Raw genomic sequence first — 27,605 nt, forward strand, 5'->3', positions numbered from 1 at the left:
CGCTGTCTCTACCTGCTGCTGCTGCCGTTGCAGGTGGGAGCTCTTGTGCAGGCTCTGTCCCCAGTCGGACGGGCTGGCTGGCTTGCTCGATCGCTCGCTCGGCTGAGTGGCTGGCTGGATAGCTCACAGGGATGCGAGAGAAAAACAGGGAGCTGCACAGTCCGATTCGAAACACTTTGCCACGCAGGGGCTGACAAGTGCTGCAGTTTCTGCTGCCGTTGTCGTTGCCGTTTTCGCCTCCTCCGTGTCATCTCGATAAGGACATCGGAGATGTCTAATGCACGCAGATACTCCGGAAGAGGTGGAAAAGTGCGTCCTTCCGCCGGGGTATGGTAAATTATTCTGCGCTCGAGTTCTACGAATGATTCCAGCCGATCAAGTCGCCGGTTTTCCGTTTTTTCTCTGTGTGCAACATCGAGGAACTCCATCGAATTGCGGAGGTCCCACGGTACGCCGGGCCTCTATGCGACTCAATTTCACCAGGTTCAAGGTCGAATGTGATTGCTCTGAATCGATCGTCATCGCACAGCCGCCGCCGCATATGCTTGCAAAGTGAAGCGTGTCGCGAACCATGGCTAGGATTTCGAGGAACGACTCGAATTCGATTCTGACTCGAAAATTCCAATCTGAGAGAGTGTGAATCGCTCACCTGCTGTAGGTCACCGCGACTGTAGTGCGAGCCTCGCGAGCCTTCAGAAACTCATTCGCGATCGCTGTTAGAGCCAGTGGCTCGCATAAGGCAACACATTAGTATCCGCCGCTAAAGAACGCAGAAAAAGCCGGGAACACAAGGCAGAAAAACACACGCCTCGTACGAGGCGAAAGCAACGATATAAATGAAGCGTTTCGCGCACGTCATGGGGGAGTGAAAATGACTAGCCCTCAACCGTGGAACATTCTGAATGAGTCTTTCACTTATAATCAGAATAAATCCCGACATTCGATAGCGGTCGGTCAAACAGAAACATTCGCTGTTAGTAGAAGGCGACTCATTCAATTGAGGGTTTATCGTGGAACAAGTTGAGTAAACACTGTGTGAGAGTTCTCGAAGTCCGGAACCGCCGGCAAAACTTCCGTCAATTGCTCGCTCCCAGACGTCGAATCCAAAAATCGTGGTCAAGCTCATGATGTGGGGGATTGTGAGCACTACCACTATTACTCAGAATCCGCATGACTTACTGCTGTCACATTTTCTTCCCGGACTGTGGTCGGTAGTTCGTCAATATGCTTCTTCGTGGAGTCCTGTGCCGTCTCGGACTCCACGAAGAAGCAAACAATGCAACCGAAGTAAGAAGGACAAAAAGAATCCTGGAGGACTGGGACAAACAACGATCTGCTGAATTTCGCGCCTGATATGAAAGGCTGATTGACTATGTATATACAAACAAACAGATATACACCTCAATCTAGATCACAATAAACCATTAACCATTAACACGATTCGGAAACTCCCCGTCGGGTGTATCGCCAATTACTCTTATCTGAAGCGATACAGGATTTCTGAGCACGTCATCGTCGTACTAGAAGCTTCCGAGGAAGATTTCCAGCGAGCGCGTCCGGCCTACGAGTTCCGCTCCGACTTATCCAGAAAATCATCGGACGGCGGACTGAGCTGACGGTTTTTCCGATGGACGACGGCGGATCTCGCTTGACGGCTTCCGGAGTTCGAGTTTCATGGCGAAGAGTAAAATAATGACAGTGAAGCGAGTTTAGTTCCTGTCCCCTAGATAGGTATCATGGGAGTCGCCATCAGCGCCCTCGCATCTCAGAGTCGCTCGGCGCGAATTCGCAGCTTGTCGAACAAGCGGAAGGTGAGATGCAGGGAAAAGACCTGGTACTCAAAACGTGAACATCGTCGGAATCGTTCCCTTGCTAGATGAGGAAATTCTCATTGTCGAGAACGCGCGCACTCGTCAAAATGATCGCAGCCGGGAATTCGGAGTCGGAGAAGTGCGATACAGAGAAAGATTGCCACTCGACGGTTTTTCTAAGAAAATGGCCGTTTCAAACAGGAACCATCAGCAGGAAGGAAATCTCCCCCGCCCCTATAGGAGGGAGATTCACAAAAGAATTCTGAGCGGTGAAAACTCATTTCGAGCACCGGGAGCTGTTCCCAAAGGAAACCGAAATTTCTGAGCGGGAGGAAGGAGCTGCCAATGATGCCTCCCACAGATTGGGGGGGGGGCTAAGCAAAAATATCAGCTCGGGTAAAAGACAAAAACGTCGCTCTCGCGTGCCAGAAGAGTTCATGCGCCACGAGTCTCGGTCCGCGAGCGCTCGCGCGCGTGCCTTTCTCCGCTACCTCGCTCGTCCATGGGACGACGGAAGGTTTTGGTAACTCGTTACAAAATTCGAAAGTTCCTAAGTGAGCCACCAGAGAGCAAAGTCATCAACAGCCAGCAGTTTAAGCTTTTAGCAAATATGAGAATTTTTCTCTCTTTGGCCGCCGCCGCTGCTGCTGCTGTTTCTGATAGTCCATGTTTGTTTTTGTGATCACGTTACCCCATCAGATTAGTATTATGAAAGGGGCTTTTTAGCGACAATGAGCCGGTCACCCAACGAGGCCCGGCGGCGGACCCCGGCACGACTCGGTGCTCGCGCGGCGGGCGGCGGGGAGTAATTTTCCCGAATTAATTCTCGATCGGCTAAGGCTACCTAATTCTAGAGCAGACCTCACCTTTTCCCTGAGCAGAGAGACGGATTCGAGGAAGTTTCCGATGAAGGATCGCCGCTGAGTCTGCGCTCTGTGAAGTCCGCTTCGCGCCAGACTTCCACTTTCATACGGCTCACCCAATTGAACTAAACGCACAACGCTCGCGGAGTTGCATCCCTCGGCTCTCACAACGACTCCGGAAAGTATTTTTCGTCGCGTTTCGCCTCGATGCTATTCAGGAGAGGTGGAATGAAAGGAAGAGAGTACCCACTCTTCGATTCCTCGGGACAACTAGCGCCGCTAGCATCTGACCGTCTCGCCGCGACGATAAACTCGCTCGTCGTTAAGTTGTGCAAACTGATTCGTTGTAGTAAGATAGAAAGTACTTCAAGAATCTCTGTCTCAATGATTCGGACATTTCTCGGTGGAGATAATTTGTTGAGCGTTCGAGCGATTGGAGCTGGACGGATATGCGTTTATTAGCGAGCTCATAGTCGCGAGTTCGTTTCGATGTTCAGGAATCAAGTGGAGAATACGTATTGGAGAGATTGAATTTGATCGGGGGCGGATTAATCTGGGTTTCTCATGAGAATCTCCACCATCATAAGGACAATGATTCCGAGCGAGCTGACGTCAATGATAGGAATCGCTTCGATAAGTCGAGCCACCGGATGACCAGATCGGAATCTTTGCAGTCTGAATGTTTTATCTCGGCGCGGGCCTTTCCCCTACAGAAGAGATGGAGAAAACCCGGGGCCGGGGGAGCGTGGAAATTTTTCTACCCTTATCGCTTTTTTCCACTGACAGATTGGGAGCGGATCGTTTGCGGAGGATAGTTGTCGATGAGGAATTTTCACGAAAACATCCAGATTTTCCACCCGCTCAATCGACCGGAGGCGGGGAGACAGGTTTCACGCTTCAGAGACTCGGAATATTCTGTGTCGGAGACAGAGACTTTCGCGTACTTGTTCTCGCCACTCAAACTTCGATCGGATACAGACGAGGGCGGAATGAATTTTCGGCTAAAGGGCGAAATTTACACAAAACTCGAACCTTGGTGACGACTCTTCTGGCTGAGACATCAAGGCCATACGGGCGAGTCTCGCCTCCCCGACACGCAGACTTTCTCTTCCGAAACTAAAATGTCCCCAATAGGCGGAGTTCGTTTCCGAGAGCGGTGAAGCTTCCAGGAATCAAGAGACGGTCCGAGCCGTCAGTTAGTCGGGCGACTGACTCGACAACGAAAGTGGTGGCCGTGGTGGTCGAGCACCCTGAGTGCCGTGCATTCTTTCTCGACCGAAAGGGAATTCTCCCAGGCGATCGACCGTCGTTGGTTCTCCCGGCTCAGCGAAGCAAATTATTCTCCATAAGACGACCGCGACGAGGGCCGCGGCTCCACTGTCATGGCCGACAATAGAACGAAGCCAATGATGCCAGGGCATTATCTCCGTTCAGTTCAGAGGCTAAAAGCCGGATGTATGTCGACTTCTCTACGCGGGGAAACTACGACGACGACGGCCAGGTCGACGACGGCCAGGTCGACGAGCTCTCTAGTCGGCGCTCGAAGTTTTCAAAGTTGTTGATTCTCTTCTCCGTCGACCCGAGCGGGAAGAGCAGGACACACCGAGCCCGGAGGAGGTGGACGAGGACGAGGAGGAGCAGCGACCGAACCGAGAGACCGACCGCAAGGTCACGCTGCCGACGGTGGTAGCAGCGGTACAACGTCGTCGTGGAGCTGCCGTGCGTCGCCTCGGTGGAGCGAGCGCGATCGACAGTGTCGTTGATGCTCCTCCTGCTGTTGCGACGAGCGAGCAGGTTCGAGGTGTTCCGACATCGTTGAGCTTGGATGGATAGCTTTGAATGTGATGGATTAGATTTTGGCGGCAGGAGCGGCGGCTGCTGCACACGGCGACCGCAAGCGAGCAATTTGGCTAACATGGCGCTCCTGGTGCGCTCGTCAAATTTAGAGGGTAATATCAGCGCAGAGAGCCGACCCGCGCTCTCACATGCGCGCATACATATTATACCAACTCGTTGAACTTGTCAAAATGTAGTCAGCCTGCCGGCCGGCCAACCGACAAAACGGACGGGGCCGCACACGGTTAGTTATGTCGGCCCGCTCGCTCAGACCTGGCGAAGCCATGATGATGGAGCCCGAGTCGAGAATCTCCGATCAACACTCCGACCACTACCGAGACGCCTCCGCTCGTTCAGCAACGTCCTCCTGAAATTGCTCCGTCTTCCACGAGAACAAGAAAAAACGAGAAAGAAACTAAATCAGACGAGCCCCATAACAAGATACGAGTTCGCGCTTTTTGCGAGTTCATTACGACTCGTTGCTTCTCCCCCTCGACCGACAGAGCTCCGAGCCGCCGACAGCGGGCCTAATGAATCCCTGAAGGAGTCAACGAGTCAAGAAGTCGAAGCCTCGAACAGATTTGACCCTAGAACAAATTTATCAGCGTGACCAAGCGGGCGACCTGTCAGCGACCGGGCTTGTGACCACCCTAACGAGTCACCGACTCGAGCAGTGGCTGAGTCGCAACTTTCGTCCGTGATGCTCCTCGGAGCTTCCTTTCCTGGTATCAGCGTTGCCTTTGTTTCTCGCTATCAGTTGTTGTGTGCGGCGGCGGCGGCCTCAAGAGGTCTGGAGCGGTTTCCTGTTTCCAGGCCCTGCTATCTTCTAGCAGTTTACTGTGTGAGGGAGCTTGCGACTCGAGGCTGAGGGTTCCACGAACAGAGAAGTGGATTCTTCGGAGCCATGATTCTACGAGAGTTTTCCTACGAGAGCTTCGAGTTTTCCCCTTTATTCTGATACCTACCGGAACGTGAATTACCCGAAAGAATGGCATACGTATTCAATCAACGGTAGTTTCTAAAAATATTCCATTGGGCGGGGGAGTTGGGGAGGGAAGGCAGGAATATGGGGGGGGTAGGGTCCGAAATTTCTAAGGGACGATGCCTCTCCGGAAGCCTGTACTCCAGTACCGGAGCCCGGAAATTTTCGGAGTGGAGGGCGTGTCCGTCCCTCTGCCCCCTCCCCCCCCCCCGTCTGTGCTCGAGTCGGCGGACTTCCTATGAGGACGACTGACGAGCAAGCTACTCTATCCGCTCTCTTTTCGAGGACAAGGGCATGGAATCCGCTATGAAATCGGGATGTACTTCAACAAGAGAGCTCATGGTACGCAACGAATTCGCTTTGATTGGCTCGCTTGCCTGTGTTGCAACCAGATGATTGTCTGCGCTCCTCTGCTATGCAAACGCCGGAAATACATGCCTCTGCAAGCAACTTGTCGTCGGTCATGGAACTTTTGATTGAAGTGCGCGCCACGAGGCTTGCCGCTGCAATGTTTTTTTCTCCGCTCGCCATCAAGGGATGTATGCGCCGATTTCCATCTGGAACGACCATTAGTTGTACTAGGACGGCTGCGCACCGGGTGGGAACCCTCTAGCTTCAAAGGAAATCGCGACCCGCTGCTTAACATCAGATCCCAAGACGGGGATGGCCCCGAAACGGAGGAGAGGGACTGTGCTCCGAAGACGTCGTCGTCGCCGCCGCCGGCGAGGCGGGGGGCGTTGACGGCCACTGGAAAAGAGCGCGACGAGAAGCCGGAGAGAGAAGCTTGAGAGCGAGCGGACAAAACCATAGAGAGGAGGCCGTCTGTCCGATTCATTGCTCCGTCCATCGACGAATTTTGATGCTGGCGGAGGCTCGACACTTCATTTTCTTTGTTTCGATCGAGTTGCGAAAGTTCGATTTTGGCCAAAAAAAGAATCTCCATCCGGACAATACGCCGGCGTCGCGGCGTCGAGACTGCTCCGCGATCGTTTGCCGCCACCGCTAGCAACGAATACGTCAGGGCTGTGTTCAACTCTGGTCCCGCATAAAAGCTCCTTGCCGCCGCTTCTCCGACGCTCGGTCGCTTTTTACTCGTTCCCCGAGCTTTTTCGTTCGCTATTATTTCGTCTCTTCTATCCCTTATATTCTTTTTAGCTCACGCCCAATTGCTGCTCCTCAGTGATGCTTTTACTCTACGGCGGCGGCGGCGACGAGTGTGCGCCTCAGAAATCGTGCAACTTAGGGGCTAAGCTGCTCTCTTGAAAGTCTTTTAGGAGCTGGTTCGTTTTCTTTTTTTTCCTCCCTCTTTCCGTCAAGAGGGGGGAATTATAGCCGCTTCCTCTTCATAGTTGTCTCATATGAAAAGGATTTAGGCTTAGCGCAGACCGTCCATCCTCAAACAGTCTAACAGCGTAGTACTGTTCCTCGTCTTTTTGAGCCAACAATGATTCGAAAAATAATCTCTGGTCGGAGCTCGGCAAATACCTCTTGCATGGCCTCTGGCACTTTCCTAAGATTATGATCGCAGCGCGCGCTACCTCGGCGCAGTCGTGCCCCACCACTCACTCGTCAGTCGGACGTATCTTCAAAGCCACTTTGGGAATTCATGAGAGAGATGCGATCCCAAGCTTATAGCGGGCCAGACACGGAACGCTGAGCCGATATTATCCTGAAGCGGGCAGCCGCCATGTTCTTCGACACCGCAGATCGAATGATTTCTTCTCGAAGACGGATAGAGAAATGCCGACTCACGAGATGACCCGCCGAAATTTTGCCGAACGCTTGAAGGTTGCTCGTCGAACGCTCCAGGCGGAGAGGTCGGAAAGTCCCTGTCGATTCACAGGCCCAGCTCCGATCGTTTCCGGATGCATCCGGTTGGGGGATGAGGGCAAGCCGTCGGCGAATGTCAAGACATCGTTCCCCTACAACTCATTTGCCCGCTTCGGAGGCTGCCGCATTTACTTCTTTTGCTCATTCCGCGTCCATCGGAGTCTCAGCCGTGGCTGTCGTCTTCAGCTCCACTTCTCCAGTCGCCATCGTGAAGAGCCGCGACAGCTGACCGTTCAGCGGGCCAGCCGTGCCGGCCGGTCGGAGAGTCCGTCCGACCGTCTGTCTGTCGCTTCGTCAGTCAGTCAGTCCGTCCGTCCGTCCGTCCGTCGCTCGGCTATGCAGCGAGGGGCTTCTACCGCAAATTGGTACTGCGTGGTCGTTCCGCGTACCTTATGCGAGAGCGCAGAGGTTGAGGGGACAAACCACCACAGTCGGGTTTCTCGTCCGCCTGGCCGACCGACCAAACGAGCGAACGACGGGGCATCCGCGCTCAGAAGAGGAAATTACTATCCAGTAAGACTGCGGCGGCGGCAGCGGCGGCGGCAGCGACAACGACTCTCGGTGTCCAACTTCTCTCGGGAGCTCACACGAATCAGGTCGCTTAGTGGAAATCGTCGTTGGTCGTTGATTGCATTTATAGACGTGACCTTCTAGTCTGACCGCCCAGTCCCGCCTCACCGCTGGACACTTCCGCGGGAAAAACTATTACCCGAAGAGAAGCGCTTCCCTTATACGCGCTCTTATTGATTCATCGACTCCAGCCAGCGAGTCGGCAGGGAAATTTCTCGGGGTCGTCGGAGAACGCGTAGAAAGCGTCATATCGAGTTGAACCCGTTTCCTGCACTGCTTCTTAGCAGGAACTTCCGTATTGACGTCGCGTCGTTGTCCTTGCTGCTGCTGGTGGTGGTGATAGCTCGACTCGGCGGAGATGCGTTCGCGCTCTTCTCGAACAGCCGTCTGAGAATCTGAAAGAAAAAAGCTCGAGCACGGGGCCGAGGGAGGGAGAGCGAGTGCGAGTCCGATAGTCGTGCGATACGGTGGAAAGCGTCGAGACAGCAGCCACGCGCAAATCTGCGACAAGAATAGCCGAAGGGGCACCGAGACGCATTTCGTGCAGGTGCACATTTCGGCAAATTACCACGACGAACGACAGAACCGTCGGTACGAGAATGCCTGCCGCTTCCCCCCCCTCAACTCCACGAGCAAGGCAGCGACCGACGTCGGTGACGACGAGGGATTGGGCGAGCGAGCGACTCCGTGCGTCGGCCAAAAATTTCAAATGCTCTTGTTGACTGTCTGAGCCGGTTCTCGGAACAAGAGGGTCTCTCGTCCGTTTCCCGCCTGGCACGGTGAGCGCATGTATCCGCTTTGGGCAGAGGGTCCGCCGACACCATTGGTACTGCTAAAAACGCTACAAATCGATCCTGGTCCCTAACGAGTTACCAGTAATCAAAAGGTCATTTAGATACAAAAGGCCTTCTGTGCCTTGACCTGCGCTCTTGGGGGGCTCTCTTAGAGCCATGGCGGCGACGGCGGCCGGCTCTCGGAGGGTCTTAGGGTGCGACGGAAGCGGAACGCGCAGCGAGGAGACTGGGAAGACTGAGTCGGTAGTGGAAACGACGACGCCGCCGCCGCCGCCGAGAACCCGAACAACGAGGGAAAGCATCTAAATGGAGTCTTAACATCAAGCTACTCACAGGTCTCTCGAGAGATCTGTACGACTTCTGCAGGAGACATCGACATTCGCTCCCAAATTACCTCTTCGATCTAATTCTGCCACGTCTGCCGACGATCCCAGTCTGTATTTCGTGATTTGTGCGTTCCTCGGGCCGAGTCTGGAATGCCCCGGAATCTGGAAGAGACTGGGCGAAGTGCGTTTGTTCACGCCGCGATGGACCAGCATGTTTTCGATTCGGGCGCCGGCGATTCCCATGTGAGCGCGCGAGGAGCGCCCCACTATTTGGCGGAACGTTCTCCTCTTTTTTCTCTCCCTTACAGTGACGCGGCGGAGCTATGCGTCTATTCGCTCGATCGTTCTCCCACCGAACAGCTGACGTTCCAAAGAGCGCGGCGCTTACCAGTGTTTTGGTCGGCACGGCCGCCGCCGTCGTTGTCGTGGACGACGGCATCGAGCACTCCTCGCGCTGTTCTGGCAGCAGGCCGAGTGACGGTGGCGGCGGCACCAATAGCTGAGGCGCGATTAGCCTGTTCTTGACAGCTCACAAAGTCGCCCACACTCGATTGACTGGTCGAGAGCTAACTTGTTGTTGGTGTTGGAGTCATTCGAACAGTTCGCCTGACAGGTTCCTCGTCTCTCGGTCGCTCGCTCGCTCGTTCGGCCGCTCGCTTGATTGGAAGGCGGTTCAACGTTTGCACTTGTTACGATTACTTAACGAACCCACAAACATGCTCGGGACCATCCCAACAATTCTCTTCGCTACCTTGGCGGTCCTGCTCGTTGCCTTCTGGAGAAAAGTGCGACGTTACCCCAGTGGACCCTTCCCGCTCCCGGTCATTGGGAATCTGTGGTCGATGAAGCGCTGGCCTCAGTGTTTCTATAAGATGGGACCCTCGCTAGGTCAGAAATACGGGGACCCCCTCACCCTGTGGTTCGGTTGGTTCCCCATCGTTGTGGCGAATGATTTGAGCATAATCAAAGAAGCCTCAGTCGGGCCTAAGCGAAGTCATCTTGCCGGAAGGCTACAGTTCAGCGTGGGCACCCTGCAGAAACGAGGCAATGAAGACATTGTATTTGGAAAGTTCGGGCCGGAGTGGGAGGCCTTGAGGAAGGTGAGTTTTTCGGGATTCAAGGTGGATTTCGTCTGCCACTGGAGTCCCGTTCAGATATTCGAGGAACTCACACGCGAACGAGACCACTCCTTCAGAGCTCCGACAGACGGCTCCTTGAAATTCCGATCCGACAACAAGCTCCTCCGATGTTCCAGGTGGCCCATCTTGCCGTTCGGAAATACGCCGTCACCGAGGGCCTCGAGAACCTCGTCACCGAAGTAATTGACGACATCATCGATCACAGCAGCCCCGAAGAACCCTTCGATTTGGATGCGGAAATGTTGGAGGCTCTACATAATATCATAGGACTGTGCGTCTTCGGCCAGAAGTACGAGAGGGACAGCGAGGACCTCCGTACGATCCGCCGAATCAATGGCGAGCTTAAGCTTCTTCTGCCGAAAGTAAGAGATGCGGCCCGAAGCAAAGCGTACCTAGAGCTTCAGTTCCGCCGATATGACGACGCGTGATACCTCGGACAGAGAGCCGATTGCCTATAACGGCGAATGTCTGTAATCAAAAAAAGGGTCGATGCGGAAAAAACGATAAATTCCTGCCCCCCAGGTATTCCTCATCGATTTCATGCCACCTCTCAGACTGTTTCTCTCGCGCTACGAAAACCGCTCGAAAGAGCTATTTGACGAATTCATCGCTCTCGAAATGCGGCTCTACAAACAGGCTCGAGAAACCTTTGAGCCCGGTCAGGTCGGTGCTAAAATTATTTTATAGATCCCATACTCCCAAATCTATCGGATGCCGGCGGATAAGCCGCCGACGAAATATGATCGAAAACCGCTCCGAGGGAATCTTGGAAAATATCTCATCGAATTTCAATCGGTCTCATGAAGCTTCCATGCAAGATGACGCCATTGTGGTGGCGAAGCGGAGAGAAACACTCAGGAGTGATTCTTGTAGAATCGACCAATGATAATTATTCTGAACGGCTGGGATAGAGACTTTTTTCGCAGATAAGACACTTCACCGACGCCATTGTTGCCGCCAAGCTGGAAGCCGAAGAGGAAGCAAGAGGTATAGCCAAATATCTCACCGAAGGAAATCTCACGCAAATCGTTTACGATGTCTTCGGAGCGGCCACGCCGACGACAAGTCAAACACTGAAATGGCTCTTACTATACGCATTCGCCGACGAAAAGGTACGAAGATCCATCAGCTCGGAATTCGGTGTTCGAAGTGTCTAATCGTCCATGTAGCTGTTTTCATCGTTTGCTCGTTCCCGACAGGTCCTGGCTCGCTGTCGAGCCGAAATCGAATCACAGATCGGGGATCGCCAACCTCGGGCGAGCGATCGGAACGAATGTCCCTTCATAAACGCTTGCATCTTGGAAGTGCTCCGTATCCGACCCGTATCACCATTCTCGCTGCCGCACCTCACCACCTGCGACACATCTCTCGCAGGGAGACCGATCCCGAAGGATACCACCGTCCTCTTTAATCTCTACAGCGCTAATCACGATCCCAGGATATGGGAAGATCCCGAAACCTTCGAGCCCGAACGCTTCCTGGGCGATGAAGGCGCTCTGAGAAAAGACCGCGTGGCACAGTTGACAACATTCGGAGTCGGTGCTCGGGCTTGCATCGGTGAGAAGATGGCTTTCACCGTGATGTTCGTGCTCTTCACGAGATTCCTCCAGAGAGTCGAATCTGTGAAAACTCGTAGCGGAGCACCTTTCGATCTGGAGCCGAAATCCTCTGGCTACAGCTGCGAGCCCAAACCGCAACCGCTGACGTTGGTGAAATTCGAGGTCTAGCTGTACGTCGGATCGAGTCTCGATCTCGTCCCTCCGATCCCACCTCTTCGCACAGATATCCTTGTGATGATCCCAAGGAAATACTCGAAAGACATTTGTTGAAATACAAGTGCCTAAAGTCCCGCTTGCAAGGAAACCACTCGTAAAGGGAACCTCTCGTGTTAGCAACCTCGCCTATGAGGAACCTCCCTCGAAGGGATCCTCACTAAAAAAGAACTTCGTGACTTTCCCTATGTGGAAGGTCCCTTATACCCGAGGTTTCTTATACGGAAAGTTCTCTATACGCGTGGTTCCTAATGCGTAAGGTTCCTTATATGCGGCTCGATTTGTGATTGACAGGGTTCCTTGTACGCGGGACTTTGGACCTTATTTGACGAGACCGATGTCCACCGAGCAGCCAAAGTGTTTTTTGCGAGACTCCGGAGCTCATTTCAGCGATGACGCTCTATTTCGCCGTCACAATTTCCTCGAAGTTCTGAGGAGGAAAATAAAAGCAATAGTTGAGTTTCACACATCATTGCAATGCGAAGCGCTACAATAGATGTTTATTAAAATTCATATGTTATGGAGCCAATCACGTTAAATTATGAACCTACCTAAAAGAAAATGGAAATTCGCCTCTACTCTAATCGCGTGCGATTGTCCGAGATTTCTGCCGCTTATGGGGAATTCTCCGGTGAAAACTAATGGGCGACAGCTCGGGGCGCCTCTTCCTCCCAGGAATTCCAGCTCTCAAAGGAACTGGGAGCTTCCAGAGGTCTGATCCGGTAGCGGAATTCCTCTTTGAGGCGTCAGCGTGCAGACACTTGCCACGGAAGACTCCTTCGTCCACCCTCTTGTTCGCGAGAGTTCGCTCTCGCTGCTCCGTGTAAGTGTCCTGGACGGCGAGGGATATTTGTAGCTGCCGTGGCAGAGCAACAATTGCTTTTGATAAGGAGAGTGGAAGGAGATAGTGGGCGGCAGCGGAGAATGGGATCTCCTCACTTGCTCGATGGGAACAGCCAGGTGGTCTGAACTCGTGGACGTCGCTATAGAGGTGTTCGTCTGCGCGTCCTGCTGCTGGTCGACCTGTCCTTCGTCCAAGAGTCTGACAGTTGGTCTGTTTGTCTGCTGGTCGGTCGGTCGGCCTGCTCGCTCTCTAGTCCGTCAGATGGGTCGCTCGAGCTAAAAGGCGACACATCTCTTAGAGGAGACATCAGCTTTCCATTAGGAGCTCTGGCTACCTGAAGGAGCTCGGTGTTCCCCGAGATGCTACAGTCATATCTGATTGTGCTCGTCAGAGACCCGCTCGACGACGACGACGACGTCGCCCTCGTCGTCCCTCCTCAGGACTCGCTGGCGTTCTCGGTCCCCAGCGGGCTGGCCCGAGTCCTCTGAGTCAATCGCGCCGCTCTCTTCATATTGCGTGTTGTGTTCGCTCATCGTTCCCTGGTCGCCCCTTCCACGCCCTCCCCCATCGTTCGCGCCGTCTCCCCATCCAGTAGATACAGGGAGACTCGAGATTCCATCATAGCATCGGTCGAGCATCTCGATACTCAACGATACACGGCTCGTCTCATATGGGTGATCCATTTGATACGCCACCTCTCCGTTCGGCTGTCCGTCGTATACATTTGCGGCGGCGGCGGCGGCAGCAGCAGGATCCGTAGACGAAGAAGTATTACCACTCATTACTGTCTGGAAGTAGGGCTCAGAAACTTGATATCCAGCCCCTTTCGTTCTGTACAAGGAAGCACATTTTCGTACCAAACTCCGGAACTGAAAGAAAAAAGGAAGAACGTCCCATGGATCCTCCCCCAACCAATTATGTTTCCCTCCCCTCCCCTGAAGGGGAGGCTTCGCGAGTCGCGAGAGACACAGCGAACGTCGCTGGACTCACTTTGATTCCGATGGACAGAGCGTTTACTACCGAGAGCAATGAAGCATAACGACGACACAAACAAACTACCGAGTCAGATGAAACATCTGCTCACTGGAGGTTAGTGCTCATTGATTATTAAAACAGTCAGGCCATCAGACTCATAGCGTCGAACATTCGGTGGGACCGCCGGCCCACCGACTGACTGCCGGCTCCAGGACGATCTCGGCTTCTGCTGTTACTGGAGGACGCGGCAGACGGGCGACAGGAAATACGAGCATGAAGGCAAGCAGACAGTCAGTCCAGCTCGCCATCTTGGACGGCGAGCCGAGCGAGGAGCCAGCCGGCCAGACGACGGTGGTCCCCTCACTGAACCGAACCGGTAATGGGCACAATTTGTGACAATTATGCAGATGCTGCCGCGAGGGACAGCGGCTAGTGACAATCGTTGCTGCTGTGGTTGCAAGAGGAGGAAGGGATAGAGGGAACAAGAAGCCTCACCCAGCCAGCTTCAGGTCTTCTTCTACGCTACATACATCTGGGACAGCCAATGACCGCGGTGGATACTACTGTCGCCGGAGGTACAGTCCCTACGGCCGAAGTTGATCAAGCAACCGATTGGCCGGGTCGACCGACGATGGTCGAATTAACCGGTCACCTTAATGAGGACTTTGAGGGGGACGACTGCCGGAATAACAATTACTCCCTTCACAACAACAGCAAACGGTTAGCTACTGATCCAACATCGGGGAAAGGGGGGGGAGCGGCTTCTTTATTTATTTCGACGTCTCTCCTCTACAGGAGCGTGTTTGCGTCTCCTCGTACTTTTCTTCCTTTTGCATTCGAGGACCGAGTGAACGAGTAAGTGAGAGGCGGCTTAGTGGTCACTCCCGTTTAGGAAACGATTGTCTTGGCTTCTAACGAGTTTAAACTTTCGCACGAACGTTCTTTATGGAGCTCGGCTAGAATCTACTCATGGGATGTGTCTGGGGTAGTTGTGCCCACCGCGCACGTTTGCACGTTTTCTACAGGAAAAGCCTTGTAAGCGCTCGGTTGTTTTTCTCCCGCTAATCGGATTTATGTATGCTGCTCGAAGGCATTTTATAACTTTTGACCTCAACCGCGCAGCGCTCTCGGGCTCTACCTCACGCGCGCACCGAATTCAAAGATTCACCCTGAGGGCTCGAAGGGATCCCTAATAAAATTTGAGCTACCCATACGATACTTTCGGGAAGAACAGCAGACAAAGTCACCTTGAAGATGAATTGGGGGGAGTTGCCAGTCGGCGAGTGTTGTGTCGGCCAGAGGTAACTGCCGTCTCTACGGGCAGTACGATCTCTTTCCCGACGGTGCAAGAACGTACACAAAGTTTCATAAGCGACCGACATCGGACTGCAACAGCCAGCGAGCGAGCGAGCAAATAACTCGAAAGCCAGGCAAAGCATTTTATGCTAAATACTCCGAGCATTTCATATTCTAATCCGTAGTTTACTTTTGGAGAAATTTGCATTCGCGACTGTCACAGAAGCTGTCACAAACTTCCTGGCTGCCAGTCCGCTCGCTCGCGCGCTCGTCCGCCCGTCCGTGCGTCCGTTGGTCGTACTACCTCTGCGGGCCGCCGCCACGTAGCGGCGGCCTCCGCCGATCCAGTCAGCCATACACAGTGCAAGCCTTGCGACCGAACTGAATAAAAGTCCGACAATGATTCTCCGAGAGACATATCACATCAAGTCTCGAGAACTTCCATCCCCTCATCTGCAATCTGAGGAGAGTGCGCATCGTTGAAGCTTTCTCTCACTCTCGAAGTCGCCGGACTCGTTGCTGCTGTCGCTCTTGATTATGTCGCTCACACCGACGCGGCGTGATAAGCAAGTTCGCTTCCGGGGCCGCGTGTTTTTGATCTCGTAACTACTATGTAGAAAACGGATCACGCGACCATCCCTTTCCGTGGGTTGGGTTTATGCGCGGACTTCGACGTCGTCGTATCGACAGCTTACGGCGGCGGGAAGCATTCCAACACGGGAAAAGTTTCGTCGTTTTATTGCGCGCAACGATGCTGTACCTCATCCCGGCAATGTCGACACTTGCGCTAAGTGGTCATTTCGCTATAATCTCTCCTTCAAATAACTGTCGGGATAATGCGCAGACCTCACTCGTGTGTGCATTTACCGCTCGGTTACATTGCGAGCGTGCCGAACGAGCAGCGATCGCTCGCTGCCTCGAACGAGTCGTTTCTCGAACACGCACGCGAGAAGAGCCTGGATCCACATGACTTGGACGAACACATTTTCTGCGAGTTCGGGGATCCAGTTCAAAGTTTTCCCCGACAGACTCAGCTCGTCGAACAAAATCCCAACTCTTCCTTCGTCGAACGAATCCCGACTGTCCCTTCGTTCCTGTTTCTACATGTCCCTCGACTCCGCTTTCGTACATTACAATCATTCGGTTTGGTTATCCGAAGTACGTGCTGGATAATTTCGTATCACGCAGCGGGTAAGAGCTGGCTCTTGGAGAGACCAGAGACTTCTGCTCGGCACGTTTTTCATGTTCTCGCCTTGTTGCAGAGACAGATCGATCGAAATCCCGAGGAGAGCATCAGGTTGTAAGCTCAGCCACTGATGTTTATCGTCTAGCAATACTGTTCCCCACGGTCTAATGACCTCAACCCGGACACCGAAGTCCTGACGACTGACGACGATGAGGAGCGAAGCCCCGGGGATCGACTCGGCCGACGGCTATCCGACCGGCCGGAGGAGGCGGTGGGGGCTCTGTCATGCATCCTTATAATACCACTTCCACTTATTGCCTGTTTAATTAACGGCTCCATCGACGGGCTAGCGTGCTGGTCGCGGGTTTGCTATCGCCGCTGGCTCCCCAGCTGGTAGGCCGTCGAGCTTTCTCGTTCCCGAGCGGGCAGGCGGGCGAACAAGCAAGGTCGCTCCGGCGGATCGGAAGGTGGCTTCCTGGTTGCCTTACTCACGGGCTCGCCCACGGATCGACCGACCATGCCACCCACGCATCCACCGGTCGGCCAACTAGCCAAGTAATCGTGCATCCGTCCCAACAAGCGGCCACCGAGCCGGTCTCACGTCGGTTCGGGACCTTCAGGCTGGTTGACAAAGGGAATATTTGAATATTTGGGACGACCCGTGGCGTCAACCGTAAACTGATCCGTGAGCAAACAAGCCCTGAGGCTTCGACATCGACGTATTCCGAAGGTAGTGGTCGGTTCGGATTTCAGCGCACGCTCCGCACATGGCATTCCGCTTCTTTTATTTGCGTTCGGCGACGACGGCAGCGGCGGCGGCGGCTGAACGAAGACTTCCGTCGTTCGAACGTTCGATATAGCTGGCTGAGGGATAATCTCTTTATAATTGACGTTCGCAGTTCCATCTTCGCTGGAATAACCCCCAACAGCCTCCGGGAAACGCTATTCCCGACTGAATCCAGAGCTGCAGCGGGAGCAACAATGACGACGAGAGACATATTTAGAATTAGTAGTCGGAGTCAATGAATTCTAATCTGCAATTAGTGTCCAATCGTGCCGAGCACTCTTGATAATCGCTCGCTCCGAGCCGCGGCTCGACCGGAGCCCTCCGTTTCCTTCGGGAACGGGAGGAGCGAATTTGCATTTTGATGATTTTTACCCTAACGCTGCCAATGTCAATCTTCCCGACAAGTCCAACCGGGAAATGTTTCCTTTCGGAGAGGGGCATCGAGTTTTCGGTTTCGACTCCCCATACCGTCTTCCCGAGTGACTGGCCCACGGAGCTCCACCAGAAGCCAAACCTAAAGACCCGGACCTTATGGCTTCCTCGTCAAGTCGAATCCAGCCGAGAATCTTGGTTTGATTTCTGGGCAAGCTCACAATAGTTGATATTCGACGCAGATGGCAACCGTGTTCTGAGACTTGATGCTTCAGCCCTCTTGCTCGAGAACTTCCGGTTTTTGTGCTGACGGGTCATCCACGACGGTACGGTGAGGAATAATTCTCGAAAATGAAACCGTGGTCGTTCGTCTGCATGGGAATCGAGTTCGAGGGCTCGCTCCCAGGATCTGTCACACATCGATGGCTTCGACCTCGTCCGTTTCGTTCGTCGGTGCCTGAGATGAGTGGGTCCTCCGGAAGGTGAGGAAAGAGATGTAGCCATTCGGCAAAGAGCACGTTCTCTCACCGGGCGGAAATCCATAAACATGAACATATGTGCATAAAAACACTGTCGACTCAGCGACAAGGGACGACGTTGCTTGGGGTGCATTTACGAGAACGTGTTGCATCGGTGTAGCGTTGGTGATTTTTCCTGGCGACTGGCCGTTTCCTGAATATAATTATTGTTCTTCTGGGACGAGACTCGACGCACGTAACTCGCTCCATCTGCTCGTCGTCGACGACTGCAGCAGTTAGAACCCCGAGTACGTCCTGCGACGGATGGCGTGCCGGTGATGCTCTATTGAGTCGAGATTTGCTTTTCCGGTTGCTTTCACCCTGTGCTCTTCCTCGTTTTCCATTATCTCTGGCGACTCAGTCAGTGTTCCTGCAGCGGGCGACCTACGGCAGTGGCGCTGGCCGTCTTATCTGCTGTTGATCCTGAGAGCTCGATCTCAAGTGGACGAGGCTTCTGGTTGGAGGAAGGATCGATGGATAGATGGATCGAACGATCCCTCGATAAACACGGACCGTTCCCCGGTGTACGCGTAGCTTCGACCTCGAAGTAGGTGGTCGACCTCCGGGTTGTTCCTCGTCTCCTCCCCTGCCCTTTCCGCCCCTCCTCTTTTCCCGGTCGTCCCTCGGCTTCCCACCAACATCTCTCGTCACGTCTTTTCGCTCGCTTGAAGGCTGACTCCGGTCGCTCTCTTCTCCTTGCTTATTCCCCGTTGTCGCTAACGTCTCCGCTGCTACACAGCAGCTAGGACACAGCAGCTAGGACACAGCAGCCAGGACACAGGAGTCCATCAGGATAATCCCGGCTTAATGAGGAGTATACCATGTGGCTGGAGCAAGCCTCCAAGCGACCGGAGACACCGAGAGATATTGGACTGAGCTGTTTGCATGCCCGCCTGTCTCTCTGCCGACCGGCCTACAGCTCGAAACGAGGTCGGTCCCAGTCAGCAGCACCACTGGGACCCGAGCAGTGAAAAAATAAAAAGCCTCGACCGATCACTCGAACGAAACCAACAACCCTAAGTTGTCTGGTCACGGGTACCGCTGTTGCCGCTCGGTTCGTTCTCTCGTTTCCCTCCTTGTCAATCCGCGAACCAACTATCTCCCCAGTCAGTCAGCAAGCCAGCCAGCTAGCGAGCGAATCTCCTGCCAGCCGACCGTCCCGCTTGTCCCCCAAGATCCCTGTCGTCCTCGCACCGTCTCCCATTACTTGGTCTTTTCGGCTCTCCTAACCCTCTCCTCTCACTTCGTTAAGTGGGAGAAGCTCACCCGGGCTCGTCTCCCTGTCGGTCGGTCTGTCTGTCTGTGCCCTAGTCGGTGGATCCATCCCTTATCCTGTCTAGTTTTCGGGTGACAGCTGTGTAAGAGGGAAATCTATATCGGCATTGAATAGCAACAGGAGAAGATCTACCTATTGAAATTTCCCACACATCGTCGTTCTAATTATCATCAGCTTCGGGCCGTCGAACCAATTCCTCGTGGGCTTATGCGACAGCGATCTTAGATTATTTCTCATTTCCAGATGGCCTGATCGAAGCTGGACTTTTCCTCGGCATGCGGAATGAACTGCACAGGGGAATGGCTTCTGGGAATTCGGAGTTGAAAAACACACATCAACGAGAGCCATCGAGAGGCTGCTCGAAACTGTTCCTCTCGCAAGATCATTAGCGACTGCATTCAGAGAGCTCTAAGGAGGAACGAAACGCAAGGAATCATGACGGTGCTGTGTCCTGTCGTCGACTTAACCGTGGACAGGTTCATGTCGATCTCCACTCGTGAATCGAACACCAGGTACATCTGCTCGAGATGCCTTTCGGTCGACACGTGATCTCCGCGTTTCATCCTTCGTCATTCGTTCAGCCAGCCTCCCTTGACGTCTATTCCTCGACAGGACAAGCGCGGACGGTAAGACGGGCAGACGGATGGATGGATGGCAACCGAAAAATAACATCGGCGTCTACGACTCTCGTCCCGTCAAAGGATGAACTCTCGCTCGACGTCGCAACAGGGAGGACGGGCTCGGGCACGGATGAGTATGTTCCACGTCCGTCAGCGGATGAGAGGAGGCTTGCATAGAGATCCCGACCGGGAGATAAGCGGTATGCCTCCCCCTCTCCCACTATTCGCTCGGGGGGGGAGCCGAGACTAGAGGAAATGGTCTTCAGCCAGGTCATCATGTCATGCGGGATAAACGGGTGAGCGGAGAGGCCCACGACGATCGAGGATAACAGCGGAAGGCGGATAGTAAGGTAGAGTTGGACGTCAGGGGAGAATACGCGCCGCGCTCCTGCAATTGCTGGCGTTTCGTAGAAACGGATATCCTCCCCTCGTCGGACAGAAGCAGCAAGGGCGGCGACGGTGGCGACGGCGGCAAGTAGTAGGGTAGAGAGAGTCACACAACAACAACGACTCCGTCGACGATGACAACGAACACGACGACGGTCAGGGGGACTCCCCGAGCAGAAAGCGCTAAGTAAGGTCTCGCTATAAAGTAGTCGCTGCTGCTGCTTCTTGGGCTGCTCATGACTTCGGTCGAGCAAAGCAGCCGACCGACCAAGCATCCGAAGCAGCGTAGCAGGGGAACAGGAGACGAGTCGCCACGCGTCCTGTCCGTGGAAAGCTGTAAACGCGGGACGAACGAATCGGCTCTATTCAAATTCACTCGCCGGCGGGTGAGCCGACTCGCAGGTCCTCTTCCTGCTCATCTGTACTGCCGGCTTGAAGCTTCGTTGCTGCGGCTGTTGTTGTCGTTGTTCGAGGGAGAAGAACTGAATTGCCATTCGTTTTATAGAGCAATCTGATACAACTTGCAATCTCTGTCTTTTGTGCTTCTCGGACGTCGTTCCTCCTTTTGCACCGCATGGCCCATGGTATCTCCGGCTTCTCAACGTAAATCTGTCGGTTTTCGGCAATAGCCCCTTTGTTGGCGCGACAACGGACACACGAACGGTCGGGCAAACGAGGGCAAACGGCTCCGATCCTACGACCGCGCTCAACATTATTTATACATTGTACAAGAGCGCCCGCGTGGAACTCAAAGAGGAAGACAACATCATTCCATCTTCTCGAAAAGCCCTCTCTGTTACATTCTTACACTTTCTCGGATCGGGGTGCTTGTCACAAAGGCTCACCGAACTCTCCTCCGAAGCGGGTGCACGAACTCGCGTGGCCTACCCTCATTGCGGGGCTCGTTCCTCGATGAGCTCCACCGCTAAAACCTCTCGATGGTGGTGACCTCGACGCGGAACACGTTCTTGCTTACTTTCTGAAAATCTTGCTCAGCGTGGTCTGCGGTCGCAAACCCGCCGGCCGTGCTCCTTTCGACGGAATGGCAAAATCCTAGGAAATAAAACCGCCGTCTCGTAGATGAGCTTGACGATCTGCCTTCCCGAGACGATTGTCGCACCGCGTTCGGCGATGCATGCAAATCTAGCTAATTCCCATAACTATCACAGGCCGGAATTCTCCGATGGGATTCTCTGCTCCATCTTCAACGGCGAAATTGCGTTCAATGGACCGGAATTCGATGGACTGCATTACCCAGATAAATTGGAATGGAGGAATAAAATAGTTCTTCCGGCAAACCTTACGTACACGTAAAGAATTTTATGTAAACTCATCCTCTTGGAACCACATTCTGCAAGTCGACGGCTCCGTCTCCGTCGGGGAGGGGCTAAGCTTCTTCTGATCGACTTCACGTAAGCAAGTTCATTATTCTTCGCAATTCGATGACTGGGAGAATATGTCAAGAGCTCGAGGCTTCTGGGAAAGAATACCTTCTGCTCGAGGTTTTCTGTCGTTTCATTTTCAACCCGAATAAGCCTGGTCCTCAGAAACTATCAAACGTGGCATGATCGTGTGGCACTCGAGACTCGGAGCTCATCTCTGGGATACTCAATCCGGGCAGAGCGAAGCCGTCTTCAAGCCCTGACAGCAGTCACCGACGGTCAAAACGACGAGAGCCACGAGCTTGACGTACGCCGCTTTTCTGTGCCCGTGAGCAATGCTTCCTTATAGGGTCCGGAGGTGCTGTCGCTCGGCTGAGCTGCTCTCCTCGAGGAAGGCCTCCAGCTGCGCGAGTATCCCAAACCCGGAAATCGCCAGAACCATGAAGCTGAGTGTTCCTGCGGGGTCGCGCCCGCTCCGGTAAAAACGACCGCCGAGAAGATGCATGAAATTCACCTGAACCCTCGCCGTCCTCAGATAGCCTCTTTCTACATCCGACGCTCTAGCGCTAGGATGCAAGGCACGTTTCGCGAATAAGCAGGCCGGCGAGCGTCGGTCGAAGCTTGTGGAAGCTAACAGACCAGATAAGCCACTCTGGCTTCGTCTGGTTGAGATCCCACCTCAACCACCTTGGCCAGATTTCCATGCGGTATCCGCCCCGGAATTGCAGACGTCCGCCGCTAGGTGGTTTCTCCTCGTCCCATCCTCCGGATTCGGCCGCCAGTCCCCGGAGCCTTCCCGCAAGGGAATTCTCCAGTTTGTGTAGGGTAAGCGTACCACTTATGGGACGCTTAGGTACTTATACACTGGAGGCTACCTCTTTTTCGATGACCAGACACTCTTGACCAATTATGGGACGTTTCGCTACCAGATATGGGACATATCTGAATATTCTTGACGCCCTTGACCAATTATGGGACGTCCCACGACCAATTATGGGACGTTCTGCGACCGGCTATGGGACGTTCCGCGACCGGCTATGAGACGTTCCGCGACTGGCTATGGGACGTTCCGCGACCGGCTATGGGACGTGCCATAATTGGTCGTGGGAAGTCCCGCGACCGATCCCGGTCTGGATGATACAGGAGGGGCAGGAATCATCAATAACCCCGGATCGTATGCGTCTGGCGAGACTCTCAGAGACTACACTTCAGGCATGAGCGAAATAGACTTTTTTATTTAAACCTTTCTGGAGAGACTTATGGAATAGGTGAGTCCTCCACCATCAGCGGCGTCGCTGTTTAGGTTGATAGGGCTGTGGGAGACTCAGTATATCCCGGATTTCGTTTAAAGGCTCTTCCACCGATGCAGCGGAGGCGTGGGAGGAGAGTTCCTGATCCGCGAGCGTCCAGATTTCGAACAAGTCCCGCATGTGTTCGGGACCTCGCCACTCTCCCTGCTGATTCTGGAAGAGGTTGAGCTGTTCAGCGGTCATACGCTCCTCTAGCTCAACAATGAACGGCATCGAGGGCTCGGCTTGCGCAGATGTCTCGGCTTGCGCAGATGACCCGGCTTGCTTAGAGGACCCGGCTTGCCTAGAGGACCCCGCTTGCCCCGATGGCCCGAGCGAGTCCGCGGGCCCCGCGAATGAGCAACATTTCGAGTAATCCACGGCGTTCGGGTTCCAGGGATATATACCGGTTTTCCGGAATCCATTCATCAGCCACGAGGCATCGAACGCTCCAAAAGCCTGCTGGATGAGTATCAAGAACTCCTCTATCCTCGTTGAGCGACCACCATTCTTGACTCTCCAATCATTGCCTATTTTGCGCCAGGCATTCTTTACCGCTCTGAACACCGCTACGCCCAGAGGCTGTAGGATGTGTGTAGCATTCGGTAACAGAGGGAGTAGAATGATGCCATCAGCGTCGCAGTAAGTCGTGACCTCCATGGTGAGATGCGACCGGTGGTTGTCTAGGAACAGGAGGACAGGCAAAACGATACCTCTCCTGTTCAGGAACGGCTGAAAGTGTCGCTCGAGGTATTCCAGGAAAGTGACGCCAGTCATCCATCCTGAATTGGACTTCATCAGACAGAAGCCCTCACCGAGGCATTCGACGAACGCTGGTGGCACGCGCTTTCGTTTGAGGATAATCGCACTTGGCGCTAGGAAACCGGCTGCAGAACCGGTCACCAGCATGGTGACACGGTCCTTCTCCGATCCGCCACGGGATTGAACGTTGCGAGAACCTCTCTGAGCAAGCACTTGACCTGGCTGAGGATTTAGAGCGATCCCAGTTTCGTCCTTGTTGAAGATCCGATTTGGATCCTGTAGTACAGACTGGAGATTATTCTCCAAGAGACGAGCTTCGATTCTGGCGAAGAGCGCTCGAATGTCGTCTTCCGTGAGGCTCGCCTGTCCGCAAGAAAGGTGCTCCGGCGTACGGAGCACCAAGTCTGGGTGGCGCTGGAGGAACAGCCGCAACCATTTGTCGGCAGATTTAATCACTTCCGCGCGATGATTCCCGTCTCGAACAGCGACGTTTGCAAGCTTGATTCCGACTTGATGGACCATTTCACGTGTCACCGGAAAGCCAATGCGGGCCATGTTTCGAATCCACGTTGCGATCTCCTGATCGGTCTCTCCCAGAACTGGCTCTGGGCCACGGCGCTCTCTTTGATTTGAACCGCTTGCGATCTTCCTCGACAGGGTTGATCTCGGGACTCCGTATCGCTGCTCCGCACGCCTCAAACTCATTCCTTTACTCACTGCTTCAAGAGCATTGTGGAGCTGATCATCGGTGTAATGACTGTCCTGTAACGTGGGGTTAATCGGAATCCCATTCCTAGAGCGTCTGTTGAGGAGGTCCAGAATTGTTCCAGAGAGAAGACAGGTCGAAGAAAAACTAACCGTAGGCATCTCGAAGAAGGCTCGAAGCGATCCAGACACATCCAACGATTCAACACAAATATTCTCAGTAAAGCATGAATTTTCTCAAGCTCTGAATTCCTCCGAAGCAGACGCGAGTCTCGAATTTCAACAACAAGAACGAGATTCGCGAATGACACAGTGGTGTCCCAAAACCGGTCAGCGTGTCAAAATACGTCTACCAGTTTTGGGACACCCTCGCTCTGATTCGAGTTTCACGAAAAAATCTGACTTCGGGTGGATAACGAACTTAACTCCTGCCCAATGATGAACAGAAACTTATTTCGATCATGAATTGAATAGAACACTAATCAGAGCTAGAGGGAATTGGGGAAATCTCTTAGATTTTCAGTAAGCCAATTTGGAAATTTTCCGCTGTCGAACTTCATCACTGTCGATAGCTGAGCTGGAAGCAGAGGCATCGAGTTTCGGGGCTTAGATAGGCAGCTCGACTCGAGACATCGATCTCCATGTCATCCCAGCCCACTCTCATGCTGAGCGCGCCTCTAGAATTCGCTAAGAACGAAAAGTGTCCCGTAACTGGTACCTGTCCCATAACTGGTACGCTTACCTGGTGCATCTGGTGCACTTCCAACCGATTTTCCCCCATGACTGCGCAACGAGCGGGGCTCTCGCTCGCTCCCGTCCCTCATGTTATCGATCAGTCGATCAGTAGTGTCTTTGCGGACAGCAGCCATTAGGGATGGAAAACCGGAATTTTGAATTCAAAAAATGCCGCCGGATGAGTGACCGGTTCTCTCCCGGAGCGAACGCATGCCCCTCCGAGCGAGTCTGGAGGTGATTGCGAACGAGTACCAACACGGGAATACATACAGCTACCGAGCGTGCGCGTGTTGTTTTCGTTGTCGGTGTTGCCGCCGAAAAAAAAGCCGAGAGCTGGGATCAAACAACGGTGCTTGCCACTCGGAGCCGCATTGCAACAAATAGCTTATTTGAACAAATATGTGAGACCAGCTGAAACGTGGGCATCGCTCCCGTCGCCATCCAGGAGCAACAGCGTTCTTCTCCTGGCTCACTCCCGCTCGGTCGCTTGCCGCTCTCGCTCTCTCTTCCCCGAATGTATATGAAGGGAATCTAAAAGTGGAGGCTATAAGGAAAATGAGAAGACGAAGGAACAGCCTTCAGCGAGGCATTCGTGCTTCACTCCATTCTGAATGAGCCTAGGCGGGAAAACGGGCAAGCGAGCGAGCAGGCGGGCGAGCCAGCAGTCGCGCAGGAAGAACGGCAGACGAACGAACGAACGGACGGATGTGGGCATAGGAGGGTGGGTGAGCAAATGTGTAGTATGCTCGGAGGAGATCATATGGAAATTCGCTGTGATAGGTTATAGTCGAAAGATGGCTGACCACACACCATGGATGGTCGCGAAGCAAGCAGTCGCTTCCAACACCACCATCGTAACGCAAGCTGTTGATCGTAAAATTATGCTGTCTTCGAACGTGTGAGATGTGCTCTCTCGCTCGGAGCAGGACTGAAAAATGATGGTCCCATGCAAATTGTAGTTCATGTCCTTCGCTTGCTTTCATCTCTGCTTTTCCTCTAGTCCGTGACGTAGATGATCTTTTGTTCTGTCGTCGCCGTTTTCGGCAAGCTCCGGAGCGGACACGCATGCATGCGCGCGTGCGTGCTTCTCCTTCCGTGTTCACGGCCCGGGTGATCTACCGATGACGGGGCGTCAGAAGCGTTCTGCTTGTCTTGCTCTCGGCACACAATTCCGTTGGTTCTTTCACTCAAACGAACTCTCATTCTTTCGACTAGTCACCCGTCCGTCGGTCCGTCCATCGCTTGATCTGTACGTTTGCTCCACCGACCGATCGACAGGCGAACAGACAGACAGACAGACAGTCAGACAACCGACGTTCAGATCGGAAGACACGGACAGACATCTTCGGCTGCGAGATAGCACTGCTCCCTAGTCTCTTGTTATCCTTTAGTTCTTGCTGTTCGGTGGCAGTCACATCTCTCCTCGCCAGCGGCGGCAGCAGTACCACCACCAACTCAGTCAGAACAAAAGAGACTTTGTAACAAAAGGAACGGAGCTTCGTTTTCCTCTCTTCACGCCTGAAGATCATTGGGCCGAAACGGAGCTCAGAGAGCCGGATGGTATGGAGGAGTTAGCAATAACAATGCATTTGCATTTTCCCTCGCTACCCCGCTGTTCCTCAGCTCGCTCGCCTTCGATTCTCTCTCGCGCAGCGGCAGCAAGAGCAGCAGCTTCCGTCCCAGGCCTACCAGATTGGCGGACGACGATCCGACCGATTCTCACCCCTTTGCCCCGGGCCGGACTCGTCCCCGATGGAGTTCCTACCCTGCGAGGAATCCCTGGTGCCTTGTTTCCTTCTGAGTGAGTGCTATCGGAGATTGTTTACGCAGAGCTGCCACGAGATATCGTCAAGCTTTATGGGCTATCCCCCTCGTTGTTTCCCTCCGCAGCCTTTTCGTAACTCTCGGCAACACCATTGGCATCGTCGCAGACTCGAGATCCGAATCGGGCGACCGACCGACCGCGCACTCAGTCTTTCAGTCACACCGACAGACCGCTATTCGGATCGGCTGTTTCAGTGGCAGCTCTCAAAGGATTATCGTCAAGCTTCCCTATTCGATCGTTGTCGTTTTTGTCGCGCGAGCAGAAAGAACGGCACGGCGAGCTGATAGACGCGGCAAACAACCTGTCGGCTAGCCAGTCGGTCGGTTCGATTTCTTCGGAGAACGCAGGACTGACCGACTGGAGGCGGGCAGGAGGCCCTGTCGATTGAGGTGAATCCTGGCAGCAGATGGTCTCTTCGACCACAAAGGCTTGCTTGTCGTACTTCTCTAAATAAGGTGGCCCCGTGAACAATGTGCCGCCTGTCTATTGGTCAAGGAGTCAACGATGGATGAACGGTCGCTCCGACGCTTCTTCCATCTGTCAGCCGGCCGAATGGGCAGACGGTCGGACGGCCGGACGGAGGGCCAAAGATACGGACCGACCAACGCCGCGCAAGTACTCACGCGAGATAGGCCGAAAGTGCGTCACTCGCTCGGACGATGAGGACTCCATGAGAGAAGGCTCTGCTGCTAATACCTCCACCGATGCTAACTCGCTCGATTC

General features: G+C 53.8%; 2 protein-coding genes across 2 annotated transcripts; one reads left to right on the forward strand and one right to left on the reverse strand.

The window, feature by feature from the left end:
- The first annotated feature begins 9,391 nt into the window (after positions 1 to 9,391).
- On the forward strand, positions 9,392 to 12,382 carry LOC100901737 (cytochrome P450 1A1). The gene is made up of 5 exons (XM_003745181.2): positions 9,392 to 10,112; positions 10,268 to 10,513; positions 10,674 to 10,814; positions 11,078 to 11,263; positions 11,351 to 12,382. Exons 1-5 carry the CDS (start codon positions 9,729 to 9,731, stop codon positions 11,876 to 11,878), a joined length of 1,485 nt encoding a protein of 494 aa, XP_003745229.1. The 5' UTR covers positions 9,392 to 9,728; the 3' UTR covers positions 11,879 to 12,382.
- A 10,467-nt stretch (positions 12,383 to 22,849) lies between these two features.
- Positions 22,850 to 24,172, reverse strand: LOC108864501 (tigger transposable element-derived protein 6-like). Its single transcript, XM_018640270.1, has one exon. It carries the CDS (start codon positions 24,170 to 24,172, stop codon positions 22,850 to 22,852), a length of 1,323 nt encoding a protein of 440 aa, XP_018495786.1.
- Between the last annotated feature and the right edge of the window lie 3,433 nt (positions 24,173 to 27,605).

The sequence above is a fragment of the Galendromus occidentalis genome, unplaced genomic scaffold (genome assembly GCF_000255335.2).
Source record: "Galendromus occidentalis unplaced genomic scaffold, Mocc_1.1 scf7180000077478, whole genome shotgun sequence".
Lineage (NCBI taxonomy): Eukaryota > Metazoa > Arthropoda > Arachnida > Mesostigmata > Phytoseiidae > Galendromus > Galendromus occidentalis.